The following is a 23,868-nucleotide window of genomic DNA, read 5'->3' on the forward strand; positions in this document are numbered from 1 at the left end:
CTGCAGATTTTCCCATCTGATAATAGGGGTATTACTAGAGAATCAGGGGCAGTTATCTGCTCTCTCTCTGCCCTGTGCCATTCCACCAGACCAAGAGACGCCTGGCCCTTTTTATGATCTTATTCTTGTCAATTTTTCTCTAAATCACCAAGGAAACTCAGTTTCCTGCCTTTTGGTGCCACATAAGAATCTCTCAGATAGAGACTGCATGCATGGTCATTATTGTAGTTTCTGCCCGGCCAGAGTGAATAATACTAATGTTGGCACCTATTTTTTAGATACCTTGAAGTTATAATGTCAATCTAATCACTAGTGATTATGATTGAATGCAAATATATAACAATAGTGACCATACTTTATTTTTTCTGTTTTGGTTGATCATAGAACCAGTGACCATGCGTCATTATTTAGCAATTCCCACAAGGTACTCTTGGCCTGCTCCACATTATTAATTCAGCTCATTGTAGCATCTCTCCTAACTGTGCCTTTGTCTTTACCTCACTCAGGAGCTGGATCCATCTACCTGACTGCTTATCACCACAGTTGCTTTTAGTTTACCTCCTAAATCCTATTTGTTACAGCTTTGATGAAATTCATCTTTTCTTTCCTCCATTGGTTACAGTGACTTGGAGGTGTTTATCTCTTCCTCTTTGTGACTTGTAACTTTTTAACTCTTTTGCCATTTTCTATCAGTTCCTCCTTTCTCTTCCTTCTCCTCACATCCTGTTGCTAGAGTCATTTCTGAGGGAACTGCTCAGGTTTATCTCAATGAGCAAGAAGCAGAGTCAAGCTCTAGTCATGTTCATTCCATCTGAGAAATGAGCAGTGTGGTGAGTGGGCCCATGATGGAATAATGAACCCAATTCCTTATTCCAACTAAAAGAGAACAAAGAAAGGAGATACCTATATCAGAATATCCAAAAAACGGGCCCCAAAATATAGGTTGAATTTGGTGTTGATTCCTGGCCTTCTCCTCGCAGCCTAAGGTGGTAAACCCATTGATTGGCCTCCTGGGTGAATATGGAGGAGACAGTGACTATGAAGAGGAAGAAGAGGAGGAACAGACCCCTCCCCCACAGCCCCGTACAGTACAGCCCCAGCAGCGGGAGGAGCTGACCAAGAAGGAGAATGAAGAAGACAGACTCACTGACTGGAATAAACTGGCTTGTCTGCTCTGCAGGAGGCAGTTTCCCAATAAAGAAGTTCTGATCAAACATCAGCAGCTGTCAGACCTGCACAAGGTATTAGAGGAAGGGGATATGACCTTTTAAACCTTTCAGTGTTAATCATCAATGGGCTTTATAGAGAATAAATAAGCTTATACTGTCCTTCCTCAGCATATGTCAGCCCTTGTTCCTATCATTAAGTCAGTCTAATTCTAGAATGAATTGCTCTGAAATAAGGTTGTGCCCACCTTTGAAGAGCTTCAGTGTGTAAACCCAAGGCAAGCAGCGTGGCTTTGTCTAGGGCACCAGATACAGAGGATGTGCATGAAGAGAAAGGACCGTGGAGTAGGAAGCTTACTTGCTGAGTTTCTCATCTTAGTTCTGCCATTAACCTAATAACTCGACCCCAGATAAGCCCCTTCTCTTCTTTGGTACTTGATAGCTTCACCTGACTCTATCCAGCTCTGACAATGTACAGTTTTCGTTATAGGTGAGTCAAATTCTACCATCTCTTCATATAGTGAATATTGCTATAAGCCATAGCATACAGATATTCTCAGGGTGTTAAACTGACATATATTAATCCTCCCCTACAGTCTTCCTATTTATATGTACTGACCAAGGAGCCAAATTACAGACAAATAAAGCCCCTAGAATGGACTCATGTTCTCAGATTAATTTGTTTTGCACTCCTTCTCTAGCAGACGTTGTAAGAGCAGATGATGGGACTGGATTTAGACTTTATCTCAGCACAGAACCCAAAGTCTTACTTAGCTAAAAGCTGAGACATTCTGCTTTTGGTAGTAGGTACACTACTTTTCCCAGCCACCGCTGTAGAGGTTCTGCAAAACTTCTAGGACTATGAGAAGCTTCCTAACTATCCTTAGAACAGAGTAATCTCCCACATCCCTTTGACCTTCTGGAATTCCAGGTCATCAGACTGACAAATTTGATTTTTCAGCTCTCTGGTGTAAATGCTAATAAATGGCTAAAGAGAGGAAAAGTATTAATAGTTGTCAGGAAAGAGAAGCCACAGGTCTGGTAAATACACAAACTGAACTGACCCTAGGACAATGGAAAGTAGACTGTAGTACTTTTCCTTTCCTTGAGTCTTCCAGTACAAAGAACTACCCCTCCATATAAGAACTGCTTTAGACTCTTTAAGTTTCATTTATGTGCCTGAGGGCATGTATAGTAGAGCCATGCTTGAGGACTATGGGACTTTCAGAGCAATCTTTTGGTTCTTTCAAGACCCTGGGGCTCCTTTTTATATTTCTCTGAGGGGTTGAAAGAGTGACTAGTGTGGGTGATAGCTGGTGGTGATGGGCAGAGTGTATGGGCATTTAGTTTTCTTCCCTGCTGTGCGCACATCCTCTCTCCCATCATTTTCACCTTAAATAAAGAAATATACCAGATTTTTGTATTCCACATTTTGGAGAAAAGTAGAACGAAGTTTCTTCTTGTGCCACACCATATAACTATAATCTATGTGACAAGCCTTCATCAGAATCTGGGTTCCCATTGATGAGACAGACTAAGGCAAGACCAGTTATAGGGATTGTCGCTTGCAGGGTACAGTAGTCATTTAGGAGAGTTGATCAGTCAAAAGAGCTACAGTCCTATAGCAGCTATTGGGAAAGGCCTAGAGGCATTTCTAGGACCATTTCTTTCTAGACCTTTACTCATAGAATTCCCTCTCTTTTCAGCAAAACTTGGAAATCCACCGGAAGATAAAACAGTCTGAGCAGGAGCTGGCCTATCTGGAGAGGAGAGAACGGGAGGTAAACTTCAGTGACCGTTACTCCTTTGACCCCAACTCTTTTTGTTTTCTGGTGTAGACTTTATAGGCTGTGTTGATCCCTCCTTACAGGAAGACAGAGAACAAAGAGGCCCCAGGAGATGGTGTACATATTTGTCAAAACTTGGCTGGGAATGATGCCTCATGCCTGTAATCTTAGCACTTTGAAAGGCCAAGGCAGGAGGATTGCTTGAGGCCAGGATTCAAGACCAGCCTGGGCAATATCAAGACACCGTCCTTACAAAAAATAAAATAAAATAAAATAAAATAAAATAAAATAAAACTTAGCTGGGTGGCACACACCTATAGTCCCAGCTACTCAAGAGGCTGAGGTGGGAGGATCCCTTGAGCCCAGGAGTTGGAGGTTACAATGAGTTATGAGGACGCCACTGCACTCTAGCCTGGGCAACAGAGTGAGACCCTGTTTTTAAAAAAAAATTTTTTTTTTAACTTTTTGGAAAAATTACGGATTCACAGAAGTTGCAAAGAAAGGTATAGATAAGTCTTATGTATCCTTTGCGCAGTCTCCCTCCTTGTTGATGTTTTGTATGTGTATGACTATAGTACACATATCTAAATGAGGAAATTGGCACACCTCATCAAATTATACCTTTAAATGGATTGTTTTTACTGTTTATAAGTTATACCTCAATAAAGTTGATTTCACCCCCAGCCCCAGCCCCAGAATTTCCTTCCCCTCCAGTTCTTTTCTCCATAGCATATTCCTTTTTGTTTGTTTTTTGGAACAGGATCTTGCTGTGTCGCCCAGGCTGGTCTTGAACGCCTGTACTAAACAATTCTCCTACCTCAGCCTTCCAGGTAGCAAGGATTATAGGCACATGCCACTGCACCCAGCAAGTTGATATTTTTTAAAAAGGTGGTGTTAGGGTCTCCAGGCAGGTCAAATAAATAGCACTTTTCTTTCCTGTTCAACTTTTAAATCACAGCTTAGAAGATGGATATTGAAAAGGACTGCTGAAATAGCATCTTTTATTATTAAAGGCTAAGCTGGAGGGTGTAGCTTAGTGTGAGAGCCACATAGACTTGCTACCTTGACCATACAATTAGGCTGACTTACCTACCCAGTTATAGGCATCACTGGCTTCTCTTATGTAATGGTTAAGAATTCACCTATTGGAGATCACCTGCTTCTGAGAAGGGGAAAAGACAACTGAGCCAAGCATGCCAGCTTATTTTTTCCAAATTTTCCAGTTAGAGAAGTCACTGCTTTCTGTAAAAGAATATGTGAAGGAGTTTGAGAGTCCAGTAGTTACCAGTTGACTACCTTCACATTAAAAGAAATATCAGGAATGGGTAAAGCTTCCCCACTCCCCAGTTCCCTCAGGTGGAAATTTCAGGTCTGCTCTTGTGCTTACCAACAGGGAAAATTTAAAGAAAGAGGAAATGATCGCAGAGAGAAGCTCCAATCTTTTGACTCTCCAGAAAGGAAACGGATTAAATACTCCAGGGAAACTGACAGGTAAGCCAGGAACTCTTTATTCAGCCTAGGACTCGAGACCTAATGGTAAAACCATCTCCTTCTCCAACTGTGCTGGTATTTTCTCTCTCAGGGAGGTGAAGTTATCAGAGTAGATTGTATCTAAACTCCTTGAGCATGAGGTCCACCCCAGCCTTTTGACCATCTGTCTTTATAAAGGGAATGTCTGTTTATATGGAAGGTTGCCTGGCTGTTTCAGCTGCTCAAAGCCAGGGCTAGAGTGGCCATAGTCAGAATCCCTGTCTCTCTTCATCAGTAATGCTGTACCCTCCATATGGGCCTGATAAGAATGTTACACTCAGGCTTTTTCTCTAGGGAATGTGCATTCTCACAACATAGGTGCTAAATAAATACATGGTTGGCTGTTGATGGAGATACATGATCTCTACCTTCCTGTACTTGTTTCCAGTCAGATGGTTCTCAAGTTGTAAGCCCAGAGTTAGGTAGAATGTGTTGATAACTCACTTATCAACAGGCACTGCACTAAGTCCAAAGAATGCTTCGGTGGACAAGACGTATATTTTCCTTGACTGAACACAGAATGTGTAGGTAATGATGTGTCCCATAGGGCAGACGCAGAAATTAATGGGGAAGAGGAGGGAACACTAAGGATGAAAGAGAGAGAGCTCGTGAGTGAGGAATTTCAAATAGTTTGGCATGCTGAACATTGGAGCTATATTGTTGAGTTACAGGAGATAAAGCTGATCCAACAGATGGAGACCAGTTCATGATCTCCATATGCCTTGAACACCATGCTAAGGCTTATCTTAAAGGCGGTGTGAGGTTATAGAATAATTTTAAGCAGGGTATTGATCTAGCTTTGCATTCTGGAGAAATTACTAATCACGGGAAGACAAGTTTGTAGAGAAGTAATGATGGAACTTCCGTTTTGATTCAAGTGAGAGATTGCAGTTACCCAAGAGAAGACCATGAGTATGCAAAGGCGAATAGATTAGAGAGAATCTTTGTGGCTGGGCATGGTGGCTCACCCCATAATCCTAGTACTCTGGGAGGCCAAGGCGGGATGATCACGTGAAGTCAGGAGTTTAAGACCAGCCTGACCAAGAGTGAGACCCGTGTCTCTACTAAAAATAGAAAAAATTAGCTGGCCAACTAAAAATAGATGAAAAAAATTAGCTGGGCATGGTGGCAAGTGCCTTTAGTCCCAGCTACTTGGGATGCTGACGCAGGAGGATCACTTGAGCCCAGGAGTTTGAGGTGGTTGTGAGCTAGGCTGACACCTTGGCAGCCTAGTGTGGGCAGAGCCAGACTCTGTCTCAAAAAAAAAAAGAGACAATCTTTGTGATTGATTGGTTGTCTGGGGAGAGGGAGAAGTCACTGATGATGCACAGGTTTCCATTGGGCAGCTGAGAGGAAAAGGCCTTGAAAGGGTTAAAAGGGTGACAAGAGGGTACGCTAGCAGGAGGAGACGTAGTTGTTTATAACAAGAGAGAGTTGTGCAGGTCTGTGTGTTGGTTAAGCAAAAGAACCAGTAGCCAGAGGAGGTTATGACCATGGAAAAAGGGAGGTAGATGATTGACAGAGCAAGGCTCCTGAGGAGGCAGGACAGAGTCTAGGGCTCTGGCATTCTAACTTATTGGATCACAACCTACAATAAGAGATACATTTTTGGATCATGGCCCAATAATAAAGAGTGTGTGTGTACTGAAAAAGAAGTACTCAACTGAAAAAGAATACTTCCTTACTGTGTGCATATACTCTGATATTTCTATTGTGGTCTATTCTGTTTTCATTTTGAAGAAGTGTTAGGGTGGGACCACTTAATCAATGTGATATCCCATTGGGTCATTCTCTGCAATTTGAAATAACAGTGGAGTAGGACAGAGGTGAAAGAGTCAGCCACGAGGAGGAAGGACGCCTTCGCCCTGCGTCAGTTGGGATGAGGCTAGGCAGGGTACCTTTCATATCACGTACTCCTGGCTTTCCTTCTTCTCAGTTGTCGTTCCTGCTCCTCTTCCTTTTCTGGGTAAATCTCAGTGTTCTCCAGGACTTTTCTCTCAGTGCTCCTTTATTCTTGCTGCTCTACTCCCTTGACCTAGGTTTTCTAAGGTACCCAAGGGCATCAGCCACCACCAATGGGCTAAAAAGTCCTGTGGCTCCATCTCAGATCACTTCGGTTTTCTGAGCTCAAAATTGGTATTTCTGTTTGCCTCCTGGGCATGTACTCTTGGACACTTCTCATGCTCCTCATACTGAGCAATTACTCTTTATTACATTCCGCATTATGCTCTAGTCCAGTCCTGCTAAACTTCCTGTATACCTGTTTCAGAGTAGCAACATTGTAGCATCACTGTCTACTCAACCTAGTCTTCATCCTTTATCCCCTATATCCAGTTAGTGGTCAAATCCCTAATTAAGTCTTGCCCCAGGCCAGCCGGGCATGGTGGCTCATGCCTGTAATCCTAGCACTCTGGGAGGCCGAGGTGGGCGGATCGTTTGAGCTCAGGAGTTCGAGCCCAGCCTGAGCAAGAGCGAGACCCCGTCTCTACTAAAAACAGAAAGAAATTAGCTGGACAACTAAAAATATATATAGAAAAAATTAGCCGGGCATGGTGACACATGCCTGTGGTCCCAGCTACTCGGGAGGCTGAGGCAGGAGGATCGCTTGAGCCCAGGAGTTTGAGGTTGCTGTGAGCTAGGCTGACGCCACGGCACTCTAGCCCAGGCAACAAAGTGAGACTCTGTCTCAATAAATAAATAAAAATAAAAAGTCTTGCCCCCGTCTTAGTTTGTTTCATAATGACATCCATAATAAATAACCATACCACAGACTGGGTAATTTATATAATGAACTGAAATGTATTTGGCTTATGGTTCAGGAGGCTGGGAAGTCCAAGGTGCTTCAGCTGGTGAGGGCCTTCTTGCTGTGTCATTGCATGGTGGAAGGTGGAAAGGCAGGAGAGCTTGAGTGAGACAGGGGGTTGGGGGAAGGGGGTCAGACTCATCCTTTTATCAGAAACCCACTCCTGAGATAACTAACCTTTACTCCCATAATAACAGCATTAATCCATCAATTCATACCACTCCTCTCCTGTACAAATTGTGTTCTTTCATTTCTTGCTTGTGTCCTCCTTTTCTCTCATGTTTTTTCTAGTTGACTTAACTCCTCATTTATCAAGAGACCCAATTCAGGTGCCTTCCTGTTGAAATTCCTGTCATTTTCAATAATGCCCCTTCAGAGTTTATGTTCTCTCTACTGTATATCTATGGCAGATATCCACTGTTGCCAGATCTGTGGTTGAGCTCTTTAGTTTTCTACAAGCATCTTGTCTTGACATAATTCTCAAATCCTTCCTCATAAACACAGCCAAATCTTGGTCATCTCTGTATCCCCAGGACAAAGGCTGGTACATAGCTAGCAGGTACTCAGAAGTATTGTTTAATATGCTTTATAGGAGATAGATGTAAATCAAGAAGACACATTTTAATTAGGCTCACAAGCAAGGCACCTTGAAAGTGATGGGTCTGCTTCTTTTGCAGTGATCGTAAACCTGTTGATAAAGAAGATATCGACACTAGCAGCAAAGGGGGCTGTATCCAACAGGCCACTGGCTGGAGGAAAGGGACAGGCCTGGGATATGGCCATCCTGGATTGGCTTCTTCAGAGGAGGTGAAATGGTTTCCATCTTGTTGCGGGTGACACAAGCCTGGAAGGCCTAGAGAGGTGTTGTTTACCTTTTAGCTGGGATTCCTCTACTGCTAACATAGGACACTATGCTACTTCCATAGGACTGTCCTACTTCCATGGGACATGGAAGCTAAGGAACCCTTTGGTCTTGATTACTGGCATGCTGGGCTCTTTGTGGTTTGGGTGGAGTTGGGAAGGAAAGAAGTTGGAATGGGGTTCATCATACTCTTATAAGGAATAAACAGTGGAGCAGTATGGGATTCGAACAGTTTGAGACTGAAGAATCATTTGATAAAAAGAAGCAGATAACTAGCAATGAAAGGTACAAAAGCATCTCTGAGAAGGATTATCAGCAGGGATCTTTGATTGTTAAAATTTGGGGAGCATGTAGTTAGTCCTGGGACTTTGCCCTCATATTTGAGGAAGAGCCTCTAGAAAAGGTGGTAAGAGGGAACATTGCCCATTTTATGTTGGCTTAATTCTCCTCTAAAAATGCCAACCCTAAGAGATCCACTTATCTCCTACAGAGCTTCTTATATCTCTCATATTGAAGCCTGTATACTGTAATCGTGGTATCACCACCCTCCTTATTCATCTTGGGTATTTGTTTAATAACGAAAGATTCTAAAAAAATTCTCCTGTATCCTGCTCCTTATTGGTCCAGAAATGCTTGTGGCAAAAGACCAGTCCTGAAGCTAATGAATTCATAGGGCCCACTTCACTGTTTGTCTCTGATTTACAGACTGAAGGCCGGATGAGGGGCCCCACCGTGGGGGCCCCAGGAAGAACCAGCAAGAGACAGTCTAATGAGACTTACCGAGATGCTGTTCGAAGAGTCATGTTTGCTCGGTATAAAGAACTCGATTAAGAATGGAGACAAGTCCCGCAGGACACAACCTCTTCTTGTTTTGTTTGTCCGTCTCTCCTTTTGTTTTGTTACTGTTCTTGCTGCTAGAACTTTTTTAAATAAACTTTTTTTCAACGTGATTTAAAAAAATTTTTTTCCCCAAGATAGTTGAGGGCGGGGCTACTGATAGGAAGGAGAGAATGCCTTGGTGTGTGTCCATCTGAGGTGATGCTGAAATGGCCGCTAGTGCCACAGTGAGCCCTGGAACACTGACTGCTGTTAGTGTGCTTGGGTAGGTGACAGTGACCTTTAAACTGTAGATTGTACGAGTGCCATGGGACTTTAAATTATCCTAATCTAATCAATGAAAATAGCATCTCATTATTTGTTATTTTTTTGGTAACTACTGAGGCTGAACTTATTTCTGTATGTTGGTTTACTACTCATTAGACCTTTAAAAATCCTCTTCTGTCTTCCTTGTTGTTATGGGGGTTGCGGAAGAGTGTGACAACTCTTTTTCAGAGCACCTACTGGGTACTTGATGCTTCATACTTTGTGATCACAACAAGTTGGCATAGTAAGGATTACTATTCCTCTGTGCCACTGTCCCGGCTCTTTTCCCCTCCATAGCTAAAACTCTCCAAAGGGGTATCTTCCCTGTTTCAAATCTTTCCCAGTTTCCCCACCATCATCACTCCTAGAGTTTCACAGGATTTGCTTCAATATTGAGCTTTAAAAAAAAATTATTTGTAGATAAAAGGACTATATAGCCTATGAACGTATTATAACTTTTAAAAATAATTCCTTAAGGTAACATGTTACAGTACTAAGAATTTCACATTGCAGATGTCTTAAGGGAAGAATGTTTCTTAGGAAGAGAACTGATTATTTAGAAAATCATCTTAATGGTGTAAGGCAGGAACCTACAAACTTTTCTGTAAAGGGCCAGAGATTCAACATTTTAGGCTTTATAGGCCAGATGATCTCTGTCCCTGCTATTCAACTCTGCTGTTGTAGTGAGAAATAGCCATAGGCAATCTATTTTTTTTTTTTTTCTTTTGAGACAGAGTCTTGCTCTGTTGCCCGGGCTAGAGTACTGTGGCATCAGCCTAGCTCAAACTCCTGGGCTCAGACAATCCTCCTGCCTCAGCCTCCCAAGAGCTGGGACTACAGGCGAGTGCCATGACGCCCAGCTAATTTTTCTATTTTTAGTAGAGACGGGGTCTCGCTCTTGCTCAGGCTGGTCTTGAACACCTGAGCTCAAGTGATCCTCCCGCCTCCACCTCCCAGAGTGCTAGGATTACAGATGTGAGCTATTGCATCCAGCCCATAGGCAATCTATAAACCAGTGGTTGTGGCTGTGTTTCACTAAAACTTTATTTACAAAAACAGGGCCCTGACCAGGGCCTCATGTCTATAATCCCAGCACTTTGGGAGGCTGAGGTGGGAGAATTACTTGAGGCCGGGAGTTCAAGACCAGCCTGGGCAACATAGGGGAACTGGTGCCTATGAAAAATTTAAAAATTGGAAAAAAAAAAAAAAAGCAGGGCCCAGGCTAGAATTGCCCTGCAGGTTATAGTTTGCCAACCTCTGGTCTAAGGGTATAGTCTATATGCATAAGGCTGAACCTAGGAGGGCTGAATTTCACGGTTATAAAAAAAAAAAAAAAAAAAAAAGAAGGGGGAGGGACTTGGCTTTTTGTAGAAAGGTATGGGTAGCAAGGAGTGAGAGATGTAAGGGGAGTATGCTAAGGAGAAAACATCAGCAACAGGAATGATAAATGTGAATGTAAATTATTTGCCCTGCTGTATCCAGATATAATTCCTTTCTCTTAATCTTTAATATTAGTCTGTTCATCCCTCCAAAAGGGAAAGCAAACAAAGTCAGGAGCACATTTTAGAAACTGAGAGCCCCAGGTTCTGGGACTTGCTACCACTAGAGTGTTACATTACAGAAGATGGGTCATTTGAATCTTTCAGCCCAGACAAATGCACTACTCTAAGAACCCTTCTGGTATAACTGATGCTCTGTAGGTACATCTGTGGTGCATCTCATTACTTTCTGAGTAGGTCAAAACCCTTTTTTGGAGGGGGAAAGGCAGGGAGGGACAGGTTCTCATTCTGTTTCCCCGGGCTAGAGTGCAGTGGCATCATCATAGCTCATTGCAACTCCTGGGCTGAAGGGATTCTCCTGTCTCAGCCTTCCAAGTAGCTGGGACTATAGACATGCACCACCACACCTGGCTAATTTTTGTATTTTTTATAGAGACAAGGTCTCACTGTGTTGCTTAGGCTGGTCTTGAATTCCTGGTCTCAAGTGATCCTCCCTCCTCTGCCTCCCAAAGTGCTAGGATTATAGGCGTGTGAGCCACCACAGCCGGCCCAAAACCCTTTTTGTAAGCTGGTCCAGTTTTGGCCTGAACTGGCCAGACTAGGTTTTCTTCCTAAACCTCTGTCTCCCCACTAGACCTGGCATGAGCTTTGGGACGCATCAAATGCTTCACTGTTGAAGTTGTTAGCCAGCCCTAGTTATTGGCTGCCCAGCAGAGGCAGCATTCAGTTATTAAGTGGTTGATCTATGAATGTTTTGAGAGTTTAATCTACTTGTCACTCCAGCTTATAGCAAGACCAAGTATCATCTCTGTGCACATGGTAGTCCACTGGGAAAAATGGACATTGAGCAATTACTGATGTGATAAGAGCCTCAGAGAGAATATAGTAAGCTATTGGGATGGTATGACGTAGACTTGGGTTTTTGTTTTTTGGGTTTTTTACATTTACTGGTTTATTATAAAGGATATTGCAAAGGATACAGATGAATAGCTACATGGAAGGGGTACCTAGGGCAATGTAAGGGGCACAGAGCTTCTCTGAGTCCTTCAGAAATGCCACCCTCCCAGAGCTTGCCAGCCCTCTCCAGGCATGCCATCTTTTTTAGCACCTCAGTGTGTTTGTCGGGTCAGCAGTCTGAAATGTCGGTTCTTGGTGTGCTCTTAGCCAGAGACTGATCGAACACACTGAAATCAAGGTAAGCATGAAACGAGGTTTATTGAGGAGAGAAAGACAGAACTGTAGAGCAAGAACAATATACATTCGCCACAGATGATGAACGGTCTAACAAAAAGGCCTAGACTTGGTTCTTGCTTGGTGGTAGTAACGTCTTCCCTGAAGGAAGTATTTAAGATCAGACCTCAGAGACTAGTTTGGACCATTGCCTGGGTTATTTGTCCTCATTTGACTTTTCTGTTGTAATGGAGATTTTGCTTTTGGAAGTAAGGTCTAAAGTTTTTAATGCATTTTAAAAGCAGCACCTTGGGTAGTGATGAAAGTAGGAATGGGTATGAAAAGTATCATCCTGTTATATCCCGCAAAAGTTCCATGAGGCCTTTGATCAGAATGCCAGAACAGGGGTCTTGGATAATTTTCTCCACTACTATATCCCTAGGCCTGGCACAGAGCCTAATAATAATGGCACAGGCACTCAACAAATGAATAAATAATGCTGAACTCATGGTCATATGGGAAATACTGTTAAATTTTGATTATATATCTTAGTTCATCAAAGCCCATCACTGATAAAAATCATTTTAGTTTCTTGATATAGACAACAGCTTTTCCATAAATCTTTTTTTCTTTGTCTTCTAGAGCAGTAGTTCCCAGTTCGGGAGTGAAACATGTGAACCAATTTCTTAGTTTGCCAGGTGGTAGTAGATTTTTTTTAAAGACCTATGATCATTTCATTAAAGAGGGGAACTTTCTTTTTTTACATGCAAAAAGTAGGAAAGATAATCTTAAAGGACTATCCTTTATTAAACATATGTGGCTTTATTTAAAACAAAAGGCAGCTCACTCCATTGTCTTTGTTTTTCTTATATCTGCTGCCATACAGGCCTTTGGGGGCACAGCTCTAGAGCTCAACAGGGCAATGTCCACAAAGAAGGTCAGGTACCAGAGACAACTTGGAGGGTGGCACTTACCTCTGGCTGGAATCCATCTCTTTTGCCAAGACTTCCTTCAAATTTAAGAATGATTTTGTGTCATTTATAAATAGCCATACAGCTTTTTTTTGGTCAGTTTCATAACTTTATTTATGTATTTGACAATCAGCAGTTCTTACCCACATTGTAGATTTTTGAAAGTGGTAACAAATATGTAGATGATCAAAGTATATAATAGAAGTTATTTGGTCAGTTTTCATCCTCATTACATTTTTTGGACAAATGCACAGATACGGTATAGGTCATTCCTTATTCCTGTGGCCCAGACAACTTTGTTGAGCCTGGTGTGAATGTGTGCACCTGGAATCCCCATCTCCTTCATGGCGAATTTCTTGATCTCTTTGTGTTCCTGAGGGGCACGCTTCTTGAAAGCCCACTCCATGGATACACTTGTGAATGTAAATGGTGTATTCTTGGGTCACCACCCATTGATGGCAGAACAGCCCTTCTCACTACCCTTTGTTGGAGCTATTCTGCCCAGCTCAAGTTGGAAAGGAAGGCCATGTAGCTTTTTTTCTTAAGACAAAGTCCCAGCCGGGCACGGCGGCTCATGCCTGTAATCCTAGCACTCTGGGAGGCCAAGTCAGGTGGATTGTTTGAGCTCAGGAGTTCGAGACCAGCCTGAGCAAGAGTGAGACCCCCATCTCTACTAAAAATAGAAAGAAATTGTATGGACAGCTAAAATATATATATAGAAAAATTAGCTGGGCATGGTGGTGCATGCCTATAGTCCCAGCTACTGGGGAGGCTGAGGCAGGAAGATTGCTTGAGCCCAGGAGTTTGAGGTTGCTGTGAGCTAGGCTGACACCACAGCACTCTAGCCCGGACAACAGAATGCGACTCTGTCTCAAAAAAAAAAAAAAAAAAAAGACAAAGTCTCACTCTATTGCCCAGAATAGCGTGCAGTGGCATGATCATAGCTCACAGAACATCACACTCCTGGGCTCAAGCAATCCTGCCTTAGCCTTCCAAGTAGCTGGAACTACAGGCATGCACCACCACACCCGGCTAATTTTTTTCTATTTTTTTTTTTTTTTTTTTGTAGAGACGATGTCTTGCTCTTGCTCAGAGCAAGTCTGGAACTCCTGACCTCAAGCAATCCTCCCATCTCAGCCTCCCAGAGTGCTAGAATTACAGGCATGAGCCACTGTGCCTGACCTCTTACAGCTTTTATGACTGATCATGAGCCTAACCCAGCTCAAAAGTGCTTGTTGAGCTGCTCTGAGGACAAGGCAGTTGCATAACTATTTGATGTATTTGACAATCAACAGTTCTTATCCACATTGACTGTAGATTTTTGAAAGTAGTAACGTACATAGGTGATCAAAGTATAGAAGTTATTTGGTGAATTTTCATTCTTAGTACGTTAATGCTAGCGGCCATTAAGTCTAGTGGGTTCTGGATTCTTGGCATCTGCATCAGCCTTTGTAGGGTTTGTAATGACCTCTTCTATGTTTAACTTTTGAATTTCGTTAAGTATTTGAGTGTCTTCTGTGGATCAGATGTATTTTTTTTCAGATAAAAATTTTACATATTTGCTTCCCCACAAACTGGATACTCTATAGATACATACAAAGGTAGGACTATGTGGATGGAAAAGTAGAAATATATGTGGTGTGTGTATATTTAGCAAGGGAGGAAGGAGGAGAGGGAGAAAGTTATTCATAATTCCAAAATCCAGAGATTTGTATCTTTCCTATATATTGTCATATTTTTAATTATCCAAAGACTTTCCAGTCAGTCATTTAATGCCCTTGATGTAGAAGGATAAGCCAAAGTTAGAACATGTTTATTTTTTATTATTTTATTTTATTTTTGAGACAGAGTCTCACTCTGTCTCCCAAGCTAGAATGCCATGGCGTCAGCCTAGCTCACAGCAACCTCAAACTCCTGGGCTCAAGCAATCCTCCTGCCTCAGCCTCCCCAGTTGCTGGGACTACAGGTGCATGCCACCATGCCTGGCTAACTTTTTCTATTTTTAGTAGAGATGGGGTCTCGCTCTTGCTCAGGCTGGTCTCAAACTCCTGATCAAGCGATCCTCCCACCTCAGCCTCCCAGATACTAGGATTATAGACGTGAGCCACTGTGCCTGGCCTAGAACATGCTTAAAGTCACTTTTTTCCAGGAAAAAGATTTTCTAGTATATTTGAAGCTCCTGGTTTGGAATCTCCTCATTGACATCCTTTCACTTATTCTTAAAAGATTTCTTATCCAGAGAGAAGAGAGCAGTATAGCTGCAGTTTTCCATAACTTATATCTTCTTGTGCCTTGCTATGGTCTAATTTTTTAATCTGTATGTATGACCTGAAAAATCAGTTCTACTAAAAATATAAGTAATGCCAGAGGGCAAGTTATGCTAAGGATGCATAGGAATACCACTATCTCACTGACTAGTCAGTCAGGCACCAAAATATCCCTCTTTGAATTTCCCAAGAATCTCTGCTTTTTTTCTGCCACAAACGTTAATACTTTTACCTTTGGTAGTGGATTAGCTTTTTTTTTTTCATTCAACAAATATTTATTGTGTGCACACCATGTGCCAGGCACTAGTAAAGGCACTGGAAATATAGTAGTGAACTAAATAGACAAAAAGTCCCTGTTCTTCTGGAGTTTGCATTGTAGAGGTTGAGGCATGGACTCTGAAACCCAAAGTAGTCATATCCCAGGTTCATCACTATTATTAATTTTGTATGATCTATTGTCCCTAAAACAAGGACATTGGTGGCTTTGACTAGGATAGCAGTGGAGGCAGCTAGAAGTTACCAGACTCTAGATATACTCAGGATTTGCTGGCACATTTGGTGTGAGAAAATGAGAGAAATCATGGATGACTCCAACATTTTTGTTCTGAATAACTGGAGGCCAGAAGTTGCCATTTATGAGCTGGGGAAGGCTGTGGAAGAGATGAGAATGGGTTTGGCTGTGTTAACTTGGAGATTCCAATTAGATGTGCAAGTAGTAACTGTTAAAGTAATCTTGGAAAATGCCTTTTCTGACCTCTTGCTTTAGACTAGACTATATCAATGGAATGATACTCTGTACCTGCCTACAAGAATCCTCTCAATTTCATAAACCTCAGTTTCCTCATCTGCAAAATGGGTTTAACAACTATCTCATAGGTTGTGAAGATAAAAATGTTCGTAAAGCATCTAGCACAATAGTGTCCAGTATAGTGATCAACTAACGTTCCTTCTTTTGAAGTCGAATTAGACATATTTTGCCTCGTGTAAAGAATTACTATGCCTAGGCTGGGCGCGGTGGCTCACGCCTGTAATCCTAGCACTCTGGGAGGCCGAGGCGGGAGGATCGTTTGAGCTCAGGAGTTCGAGACCAGCCTGAGTAAGAGCGAGACCCCCGCCTCTACTAAAAAAATAGAAAGAAATTAGCTGGACAACTAAAAATATCTAGAAAAAGTTAGCCCGGCATGGTGGCGCATGCCTGTAGTCCCAGCTACTCGGGAGGCTGAGGCAGAAGGATAGCTTAAGCCCAGGAGTTTGAAGTTGCTGTGAGCTAGGCTGACGCCACGGCACTCTAGCACGGGCAACAGAGTTAGACTCTGTCAAAAAAAAAAAAAAAAAAAGGAATTACTATGCCTAATAGATAGGAGTCCTAAAGCTCTAATCCGGGTCTGCAAAGGCAAATTGGCAACTCTGTGGAGGCTTAGAAGAGAAATACGCAAGAAATTAACACAGAGCTTAGTGACAGGCTACCCTGGCGACCACATTTCCCGGCAGCCCTCGCGCAGCTAGGCACCTTCGCGTATTGGACGACTCAGCAGGAGACGGGAGGCGGGGGGAGGGGATAGACGTGAGGCACTGTGGGTAGGAGACGGCCGTCGGCGGAGGCGCCATTTTGTGGAGCGGCCGAACGTTGCTGGAGGTTCTGGGGTGCAGAACCGCTACGGCTCCTTCGGTCTTTCCTGGGGGTAAGTGTGGCGGCCGTCCGTAACAAGAGGAGGGTCTTGCCGTTGGGGCTGTCCCCCAAGCCTCTTCGTCAGCTGCCAGAGGCGGTTGATCAGCCCCAGCCGGTTCTCTAGAGGGGCTAAATTACCCGAGGCGTTGGAGGGCCGTACCCCTCCTTGCCTCCGGCTCTGTCAGGTTCCTGAAGTCGCTCAGCTCAGCCCAGCCCTGGAACCTCTTCTTTCGGGCTGTGAGTTTGCCACTTGCTGGGACGCATCCTCGAATCCCCAGCCCAACGGAGCGGTGGAGTCGTCGCCTGTCCTTCGGGCACTCCTCGGGAGCGTCCCGGCAATCTCTGGCCGCCATCGCCCATCAGCTGCATCTGAATCTCCCTCTCCGAAAGGCTGTTCGGTGAGGGCTGATCTGCGGGCTAGGAACCTCTTGGGAGGCGGGAGGGGCGTGTGGAGGGACGGAATGCCGGACGCCTGAGTCCCTGGAGCAGGCCGTGGCGCCGCCATCTCGGCCGCGAGACCCCACAGAGATGGGTGCAGACACAGCCCACTATACAAGGGGCTGCACCGGCGATTCGGTCCCGGGACTTATTTCCTTGTGATGATTCTCTTTCATTTATTAATCTAACAAATGTTCGTTGAACGCCTGCTTTATACCAAGCTCCAGAGACGGCTGTAACTGGTTTCTTGGACCTCGCACTCATCAAACGCAATCCAGCTGTGCGATGTCCATTACAGACGGGGTTGGGGTGGGGGAGCAGGCTGTTCGCCACTCAGAGGCCTCCGGTAATCAGGACTGGCTCAAGACGTGGTGGTTATTCTTACCGAGGAATTAAGACGTTTCGAGGTTTGCGCTTGTCTGTTTCGTTGCATTATACATGTAGATTTCAATCAGCTCAGCATCCCAGCTTCTAAGAGGTTTTAAAACTTTCATCAGAAATTTTTGAATTTCATGTTACCCTTTTTATTAATGAAGACACTTGGATTAATGTTTTAAAGATCCAGTGTCCCATTGGGGTTGCTTTGATTCAGAACCCGAGGAGATCATTGCAGCTTTGCCCTTTTTGCTTTGTAATCCCAGGATAGGAGCAGGAAGGAGGCTTCTACTTGCTTCTTTCTATGAGCTTGTTATTGAGTATGACTATTAAGTTCATTGAATGAATATTAAACTCACTGAATATTGAATATTAAAAAATCTAATATTTTAAAATGTGCTTCTTCTTCCTGCTGTGCTCATTGTTAACAAAATGTTAGCATGATTTTAGCTTTCCACCACCACCCCACCTTAGATAAATGATTTGGTGAAGGTTTGATGAGATCACAACTTCAGTAGTATCCCAGCTTCTAGAGTGATTGACTTAAGTGATCTCTGAGATTTGCAGCAACCAATCTCTCTTGTCTCCTAGAAAATATAATATTTGAATCCTTTGGAGCTGTGTGCTAGATCGTCGTCAGTGGGACAATGGGTTCAGATAAACGGTGAGTTACTACAGTACATGCCTTTGATCTCAACATTTCAGTGGGGTCTGAATTATTTGCTTAAAATTGTTTGCTTATCAAACACATATTTGAGTGTCTGTTTTGTGCCAGGCCCTGCTAGTGAGCATCTTCATGGTCCTGCTTTCACAAACTGCAGTCTACTGAGAGAATGAAAGTACTGTGTGAACATGTTGTGATAAATGAAGTTTGGGGTGCTGTTACAACACATAGGAAGCATGTTTTTTCTTGTAGACAGCCAGGAAAGCTTTCTGGAGAAAGTATTCTCTAAGGTATAGCTGAAGGCTAATTAAGAATTAGGCAAAGGAGGGCAGGGTAGAGTGGGTCACTGAGGGTTCCCTGTGTGGACAACAGCCTTTGCAGAAGCCAGATCATCATACATTCTGGCACTTAGCACAGTTCCTGGCGGTTGTAAGCAATCAATAAATGCCAGTTTTGGTTTTTGACCCCTGAATAGCAAGATGATCCAGACTTACATAGCTGAGAAGCTTGGGATCCTGTGTTACATGAAGCAAAAAGCCAAAGAATTAGTGGAAAATTAAGATGAGAGCATTTGGCTCTATGTTACCTAAGGGTACTTCCTTTCAGACCATTACATTTAAACACACAACCTTATTCAGCCACGTGCCTTCTTAGTATTGAGTCTAGTCCCTACAATAGATCAAATTGACATCCCAGAGGGACTTAGGAAATGTTCATGCCACATCATGGTATCATTTGAATGCTGTGTCAGCAATGTACGGTTCCAAATAACTTACTAAATTAACATTTACCTGTTAGAGTCTCTTATTCCCATATTTCATGTTTCCTTGGATTCTTTTTATTAAATTTGTTTACTCTAAATGAGGCCTTTATAAACCTATCCTTTGTCTTGTGATTGCATAGTAGTTTTATGAACCTGGTAAATAATTTATGAAAGAACTATTTTATCTGTGGTGAAATGGGTTTAAGCCTCTTCCCATGAAACCCAGTGTTGCTCTGTCACCAAAAATAAACCAGTTAGTATAGAAAATAATGTCCTCTTATGATATTGGTTTTGGGTAACCATCTAGTTTTGTCTGACAAACTATTTGTTTAACTGCTTGATGGGAAAAAAAAAGACTAACTTAGCTCATCAAAGTTGTTGGTCCATTTCCTAGTAGGTGTGATACCCTTGAGAGTGAATGATCTAGAACGTGGTCTCCTTTGAAAATGGGTGAAATTTGAGTAATTGCTTTCTTCCTATTTTTGGTTCCTAAGATCTGAATCGGAGATGAAGGAGATAATATGTAGACTATAGGCTTGACAAAATGCAAGAATAAACTTGGACAAAATGACATTTTATTAAAAATATTCGACCCAAACATTTTAATAGCTGTATTTTCAAATTTAGCATAAATTCCTGAGAATTATTTTTACATTTAGGGATGTAGTTATTTTTCCCAGTAGTTATCTTTGTAAACTGGAATTGGTAATAAATTTTAAGGATTACATTAAACTATTTGGGTATATCTTAAAAACTGATGGGGAAGTAATACATGTTTTTAATCATGTTTTCTAAAGGTACAAAATGTGATTTACTTTAAATTGAATGAAAATTATTTTCCCTGGCAGAGTGAGTAGAACAGAGCGTAGTGGAAGGTACGGTTCCATCATAGACAGGGATGACCGTGATGAGCGTGAATCCAGAAGCAGGCGGAGGGACTCAGATTACAAAAGATCTAGTGATGATCGGAGGGGCGATAGATACGATGACTACCGAGACTATGATAGTCCGGAGGTGAGTGACCAGCAACTGTTTATGGAGTAGTTAGAATTATGAACTTTATGTACAAGATTCTTAAAATGAAATAAGTATACCAAGTATGGAAATCTCTCCTCTTGAGTACTATATTCAAACTCTCTATTGCTCTGAAATATATTTGAATTGACTATAATTACCAAAGACAACCTGAGACTTATGGTAATAGAAAAAATAGCCAGGGTTTACATAACTCTCACTGTGTACTCTTAAGCACTTGACTTCATGAACTCATTTAGGTTTCACTACATATGTAAGGTAGGTGTTCCCATTTTAGAGATGACACAATGGGGTTATAATAGTATATAAACCCAGTGTCTCCGACTATTTTGAAATGAATGATAAATATAAGTTGTAATGTTTCGGTCATTAAACATATCTTTTTTCTTTATCAGAAAATTTTGACAAAGAATATCTTAGCATATCTTTTATTCACATTCATTTCCATAAGCATGCATAGCTTTGTTTAGAAGTAATTGCACTGTCCATATAGTTTTGCACTGTTTTTTTCCCTTTTCCCACTTTTTCATGCATATAATCTTGATATTGTAATAGGTAATGGTATTTCTTTCTGTGTTGGTGTAATGTAGAGTAAGTTATTAAACCATTTTTCCTGATCTAAATGGTTGTTGTTATTTTAGAAAACACTGCAGTGAACGTCAACATGGAGTACTTGTATCATCTGTTTAGTTTTTGTGTGTGTTTACTTTTCTTCCTAAGCTTAATTTCTGAGAGTGGAGACCCTGAATCAGGGTATAGGATAGTTTTAATTATAATTTTGTTTATTATAAATCAGAGAGAGCGCGAAAGAAGGAACAGTGACCGATCAGAAGATGGCTACCATTCGGATGGTGACTATGGCGAGCATGACTATAGGCATGACATCAGTGATGAGAGAGAGAGCAAGACCATCATGCTGCGCGGACTTCCCATCACCATCACAGAGAGCGATGTAAGGGGAAACAACAGTTCTAATGACCAGTCCAGTAGGCACAACAAACTTTGAGCTTCTACCATCATTTTATCATGTTATTGTTTTATCTCAAGCTAATACACATTGAATATTCCTTATCTAAAATGTTTGGGACCAGAAATGTTTTGGATTTCAGATTTTTTCAGATTTTGGAGTATTTACATTTATGTAATAAGATAATCTTGGGGATGAGACCCAAATCTAAACATGGAATTCAGTTTTGTTTCTTCTATACCTTATACACATATCCTAAAGGTAATTTTATATAATATTTTTGATAATTTTGTGCATGAAATAGTTTTGTCTGCAACCTGTCACTTTAGGTCAGGTGTGGAATTTTCCACTTGTGGCATCATGTTAGTACTTTAAAAGTTTCAGATTTTGGAACAGTTTGGATTTTTGGACTAGGGATGCTCAACCTGTATCTCAGCTAGTGATATGTTTTTCTGTCTTTAGGGTAGAGTTCTCTGAACTTGTTTCAGAAGTAAATTACCACTTATATTTAGGCTTTGAAGCTCACTAGTGAGTTTTCTGAAGTTCCTTAACCACAGGGAGCAGGTCTTATTCCTTCATTAGCTCTTAGAAGGTAATCCATCCTTTTTTTTTTTTTTTTTTTTTTTTTTTGAGACAGAGTCTCACTTTGTTGCCCTGAGTAGAGTGCTGCAGTGGCATTAGCCCAGCTCACAGCAACCTCAAACTCCTGGGCTCAAGCAGTCCTCCTGCCTCAGCCTCCCAAGCAGTTGAGACTATAGGTATTCGCCATGACACCTGGCTAATTTTTCTATTTTTAGTAGAAACGGGGTCTCACTCTTGGTCAGGCTGTTCTCAAACTCCTGAACTTAAGCAGTCCTGCCTCGGCCTCCCAGAGTGCCAGGATTACAGGCGTGAGGCCACTGTGCCAGGCCTACATTTTTATTAGATTGGTTACTTATTTTAGATAAGGCTGTACCAGTAAATATGTAGCTGTCTTCATAACCTGGCCTCCCATTGATTTGTTGAAAATTATACTATCCATTAAGCCTCAGAGAAGCTTGTTGAAAAGAAAGGCTCAGGGCCAGGTTTGGTGGCTCACACCTGTCATCCCAGCGATTTGGGAGGCTGAGGCAGGAGGATTGCTTGAGGCCAGGAGTTTGAGATCAGCCTGTGTAACATAGCAAGACTCATTTCTAAAAAAAAAGAAAAGAAAAGAAAAGCTCATTCCTTGGCTGACTCAGACTGGCCAATGAGAGTCGTGGTGTATTTGGCACTGCCTGGTTTTGAGCAACAACTATGGCCCTCACCCCTTCCTTCCAGTCACATCCACCACCTGCTTCCCACTTCAGACATGTCCGTCATTATACCGTTGTGCCTTTTTCTGCTTGGAGACTCCTTTTTGTGAGGCCTTTCCTGACCTACCAGGCAGAATTTCTTCCTCCTTATTCTCTTACTGTATTCATGACTTTCCTGTAGCACCTATACTGTAGCTATCAATATGCATCTGTCTCATCTCCGTAAGATCGCTGAAAACAGATCTCTGTGTTAACTAGTCATCTCTGTGTCCCCAACCCTTGAACACAGTATGCTGCTCAACTAATGTTTTTTTTTTTTTTTTTTTTGAGACAGAGTCTCGCTCTGTTGCCCGGGCTAGAGTGAGTGCCGTGGCGTCAGTCTAGCTCACAGCAACCTCAAACTCCTGGGCTTAAGCGATCCTACTGCCTCAGCCTCCCGAGTAGCTGGGACTACAGGCATGCGCCACCATGCCCGGCTAATTTTTTGTATATATATATTTTAGTTGTCCATATAATTTCTTTCTATTTTTAGTAGAGACGGGGTCTCACTCTTGCTCAGGCTGGTCTCGAACTCCTGACCTTGAGCGATCCACCCGCCTCGGCCTCCCAGAGTGCTAGGATTACAGGCATGAGCCACCGCGCCCGGCCTCAACTAATGTTGTTGGTGAAATGAATGTGAGGTTTTAAAACTTGTTTTTAAAAGATGTACATGCACAGCATTGTGCCAATATATGTTGTCCTGGAGTAGTCAAAGTAATATTCTGACTGCTGTTCAGCTGAATTTTAGATAAAGCTGAAAATAAGTATTAGGTTCACACAGCTTTGAGCTTGTAGGCACTGGAAGTAATGAATGTGATGAATTCTGAAACAGAATGTTAGAGTTAATAATGATTAATCATTCCATTATTTGTGATCCACTGCACACTTGCTATACTATGTACTATGTTAGGTGCCATGGTGATACAGAGCCTGGATCCTGCCCCCAAAAAAGCTTATTGATGAATAGCTAAGGTCAGACGATGATGACAAATACAGACTAGAAAAGGGGTTGTTGGAAGAGGTCCTGCTGAAGGGCTCTGGAAGGTTATTTAAGGGAGGTTCTTAATAGCAGAGGGTAAGAAAAGGGGCTCCGTGGAGATATTAGTTCAGCTGGTTCTTGAGGAGAGACAGAAATGTTTTGGTCTGGTGGAGAACTGGGGGAAGGGTGTGGCGGATGGGCCCTCCAGGCAGGGGGATCACATGATTAGACCTCAAAGCTACTGAATCTAGATAAAGCCTAACAACTAGCTTGATTTGTCTGGAGTCAGAGAGACTTTTTTTTTTTCTTTTTCATCTTGTTATGGGGGATACAGAATTGCAGGTTACATACGTTGCTCCTGTACTGCCTTTCCCCCCAAGTCAGAGCTCCAGGCGTGTCTGTTCCCCAGGTCGTGCGCATTGCACCCATCATGAGGTATATATCCCTCCCTTCCCCACCCCCCCCCA

The 23,868-nt window shown here is 42.4% G+C and overlaps 2 protein-coding genes across 9 annotated transcripts in view; both read left to right on the plus strand.

Moving 5' to 3' along the window:
* The window catches only part of RBM6 (RNA binding motif protein 6), a 101,144-nt gene extending 92,046 nt beyond the window's left edge, over positions 1-9,098 (plus strand). For all 6 annotated transcript variants that reach the window (XM_069475726.1, XM_069475723.1, XM_069475727.1 and 3 more), the window contains 5 exons: positions 981-1,241; positions 2,873-2,947; positions 4,347-4,444; positions 7,964-8,093; positions 8,854-9,098. In XM_069475726.1, the coding sequence (XP_069331827.1) occupies positions 981-1,241; positions 2,873-2,947; positions 4,347-4,444; positions 7,964-8,093; positions 8,854-8,979 (690 nt within the window). In that variant the 3' untranslated portion in view covers positions 8,980-9,098. The remainder of the gene's footprint in view (positions 1-980; positions 1,242-2,872; positions 2,948-4,346; positions 4,445-7,963; positions 8,094-8,853) is intronic.
* A 7,671-nt stretch (positions 9,099-16,769) lies between these two features.
* The window catches only part of RBM5 (RNA binding motif protein 5), a 26,983-nt gene continuing 19,884 nt past the window's right edge, over positions 16,770-23,868 (plus strand). For 2 of the 3 annotated variants that reach the window (XM_069475733.1, XM_069475731.1), the window contains exons 1-4: positions 16,796-17,265; positions 18,272-18,344; positions 19,956-20,121; positions 20,939-21,094. In XM_069475733.1, coding sequence (XP_069331834.1) covers positions 18,328-18,344; positions 19,956-20,121; positions 20,939-21,094 — 339 coding nt within the window. In that variant the 5' untranslated portion in view covers positions 16,796-17,265; positions 18,272-18,327. Of the gene's footprint in view, positions 17,266-18,271; positions 18,345-19,955; positions 20,122-20,938; positions 21,095-23,868 lie in introns of all 3 variants that reach the window. The other variant, XM_069475732.1, reaches the window with a different exon arrangement.

Source organism: Eulemur rufifrons, chromosome 7, assembly GCF_041146395.1.
Source record: "Eulemur rufifrons isolate Redbay chromosome 7, OSU_ERuf_1, whole genome shotgun sequence".
Lineage (NCBI taxonomy): Eukaryota > Metazoa > Chordata > Mammalia > Primates > Lemuridae > Eulemur > Eulemur rufifrons.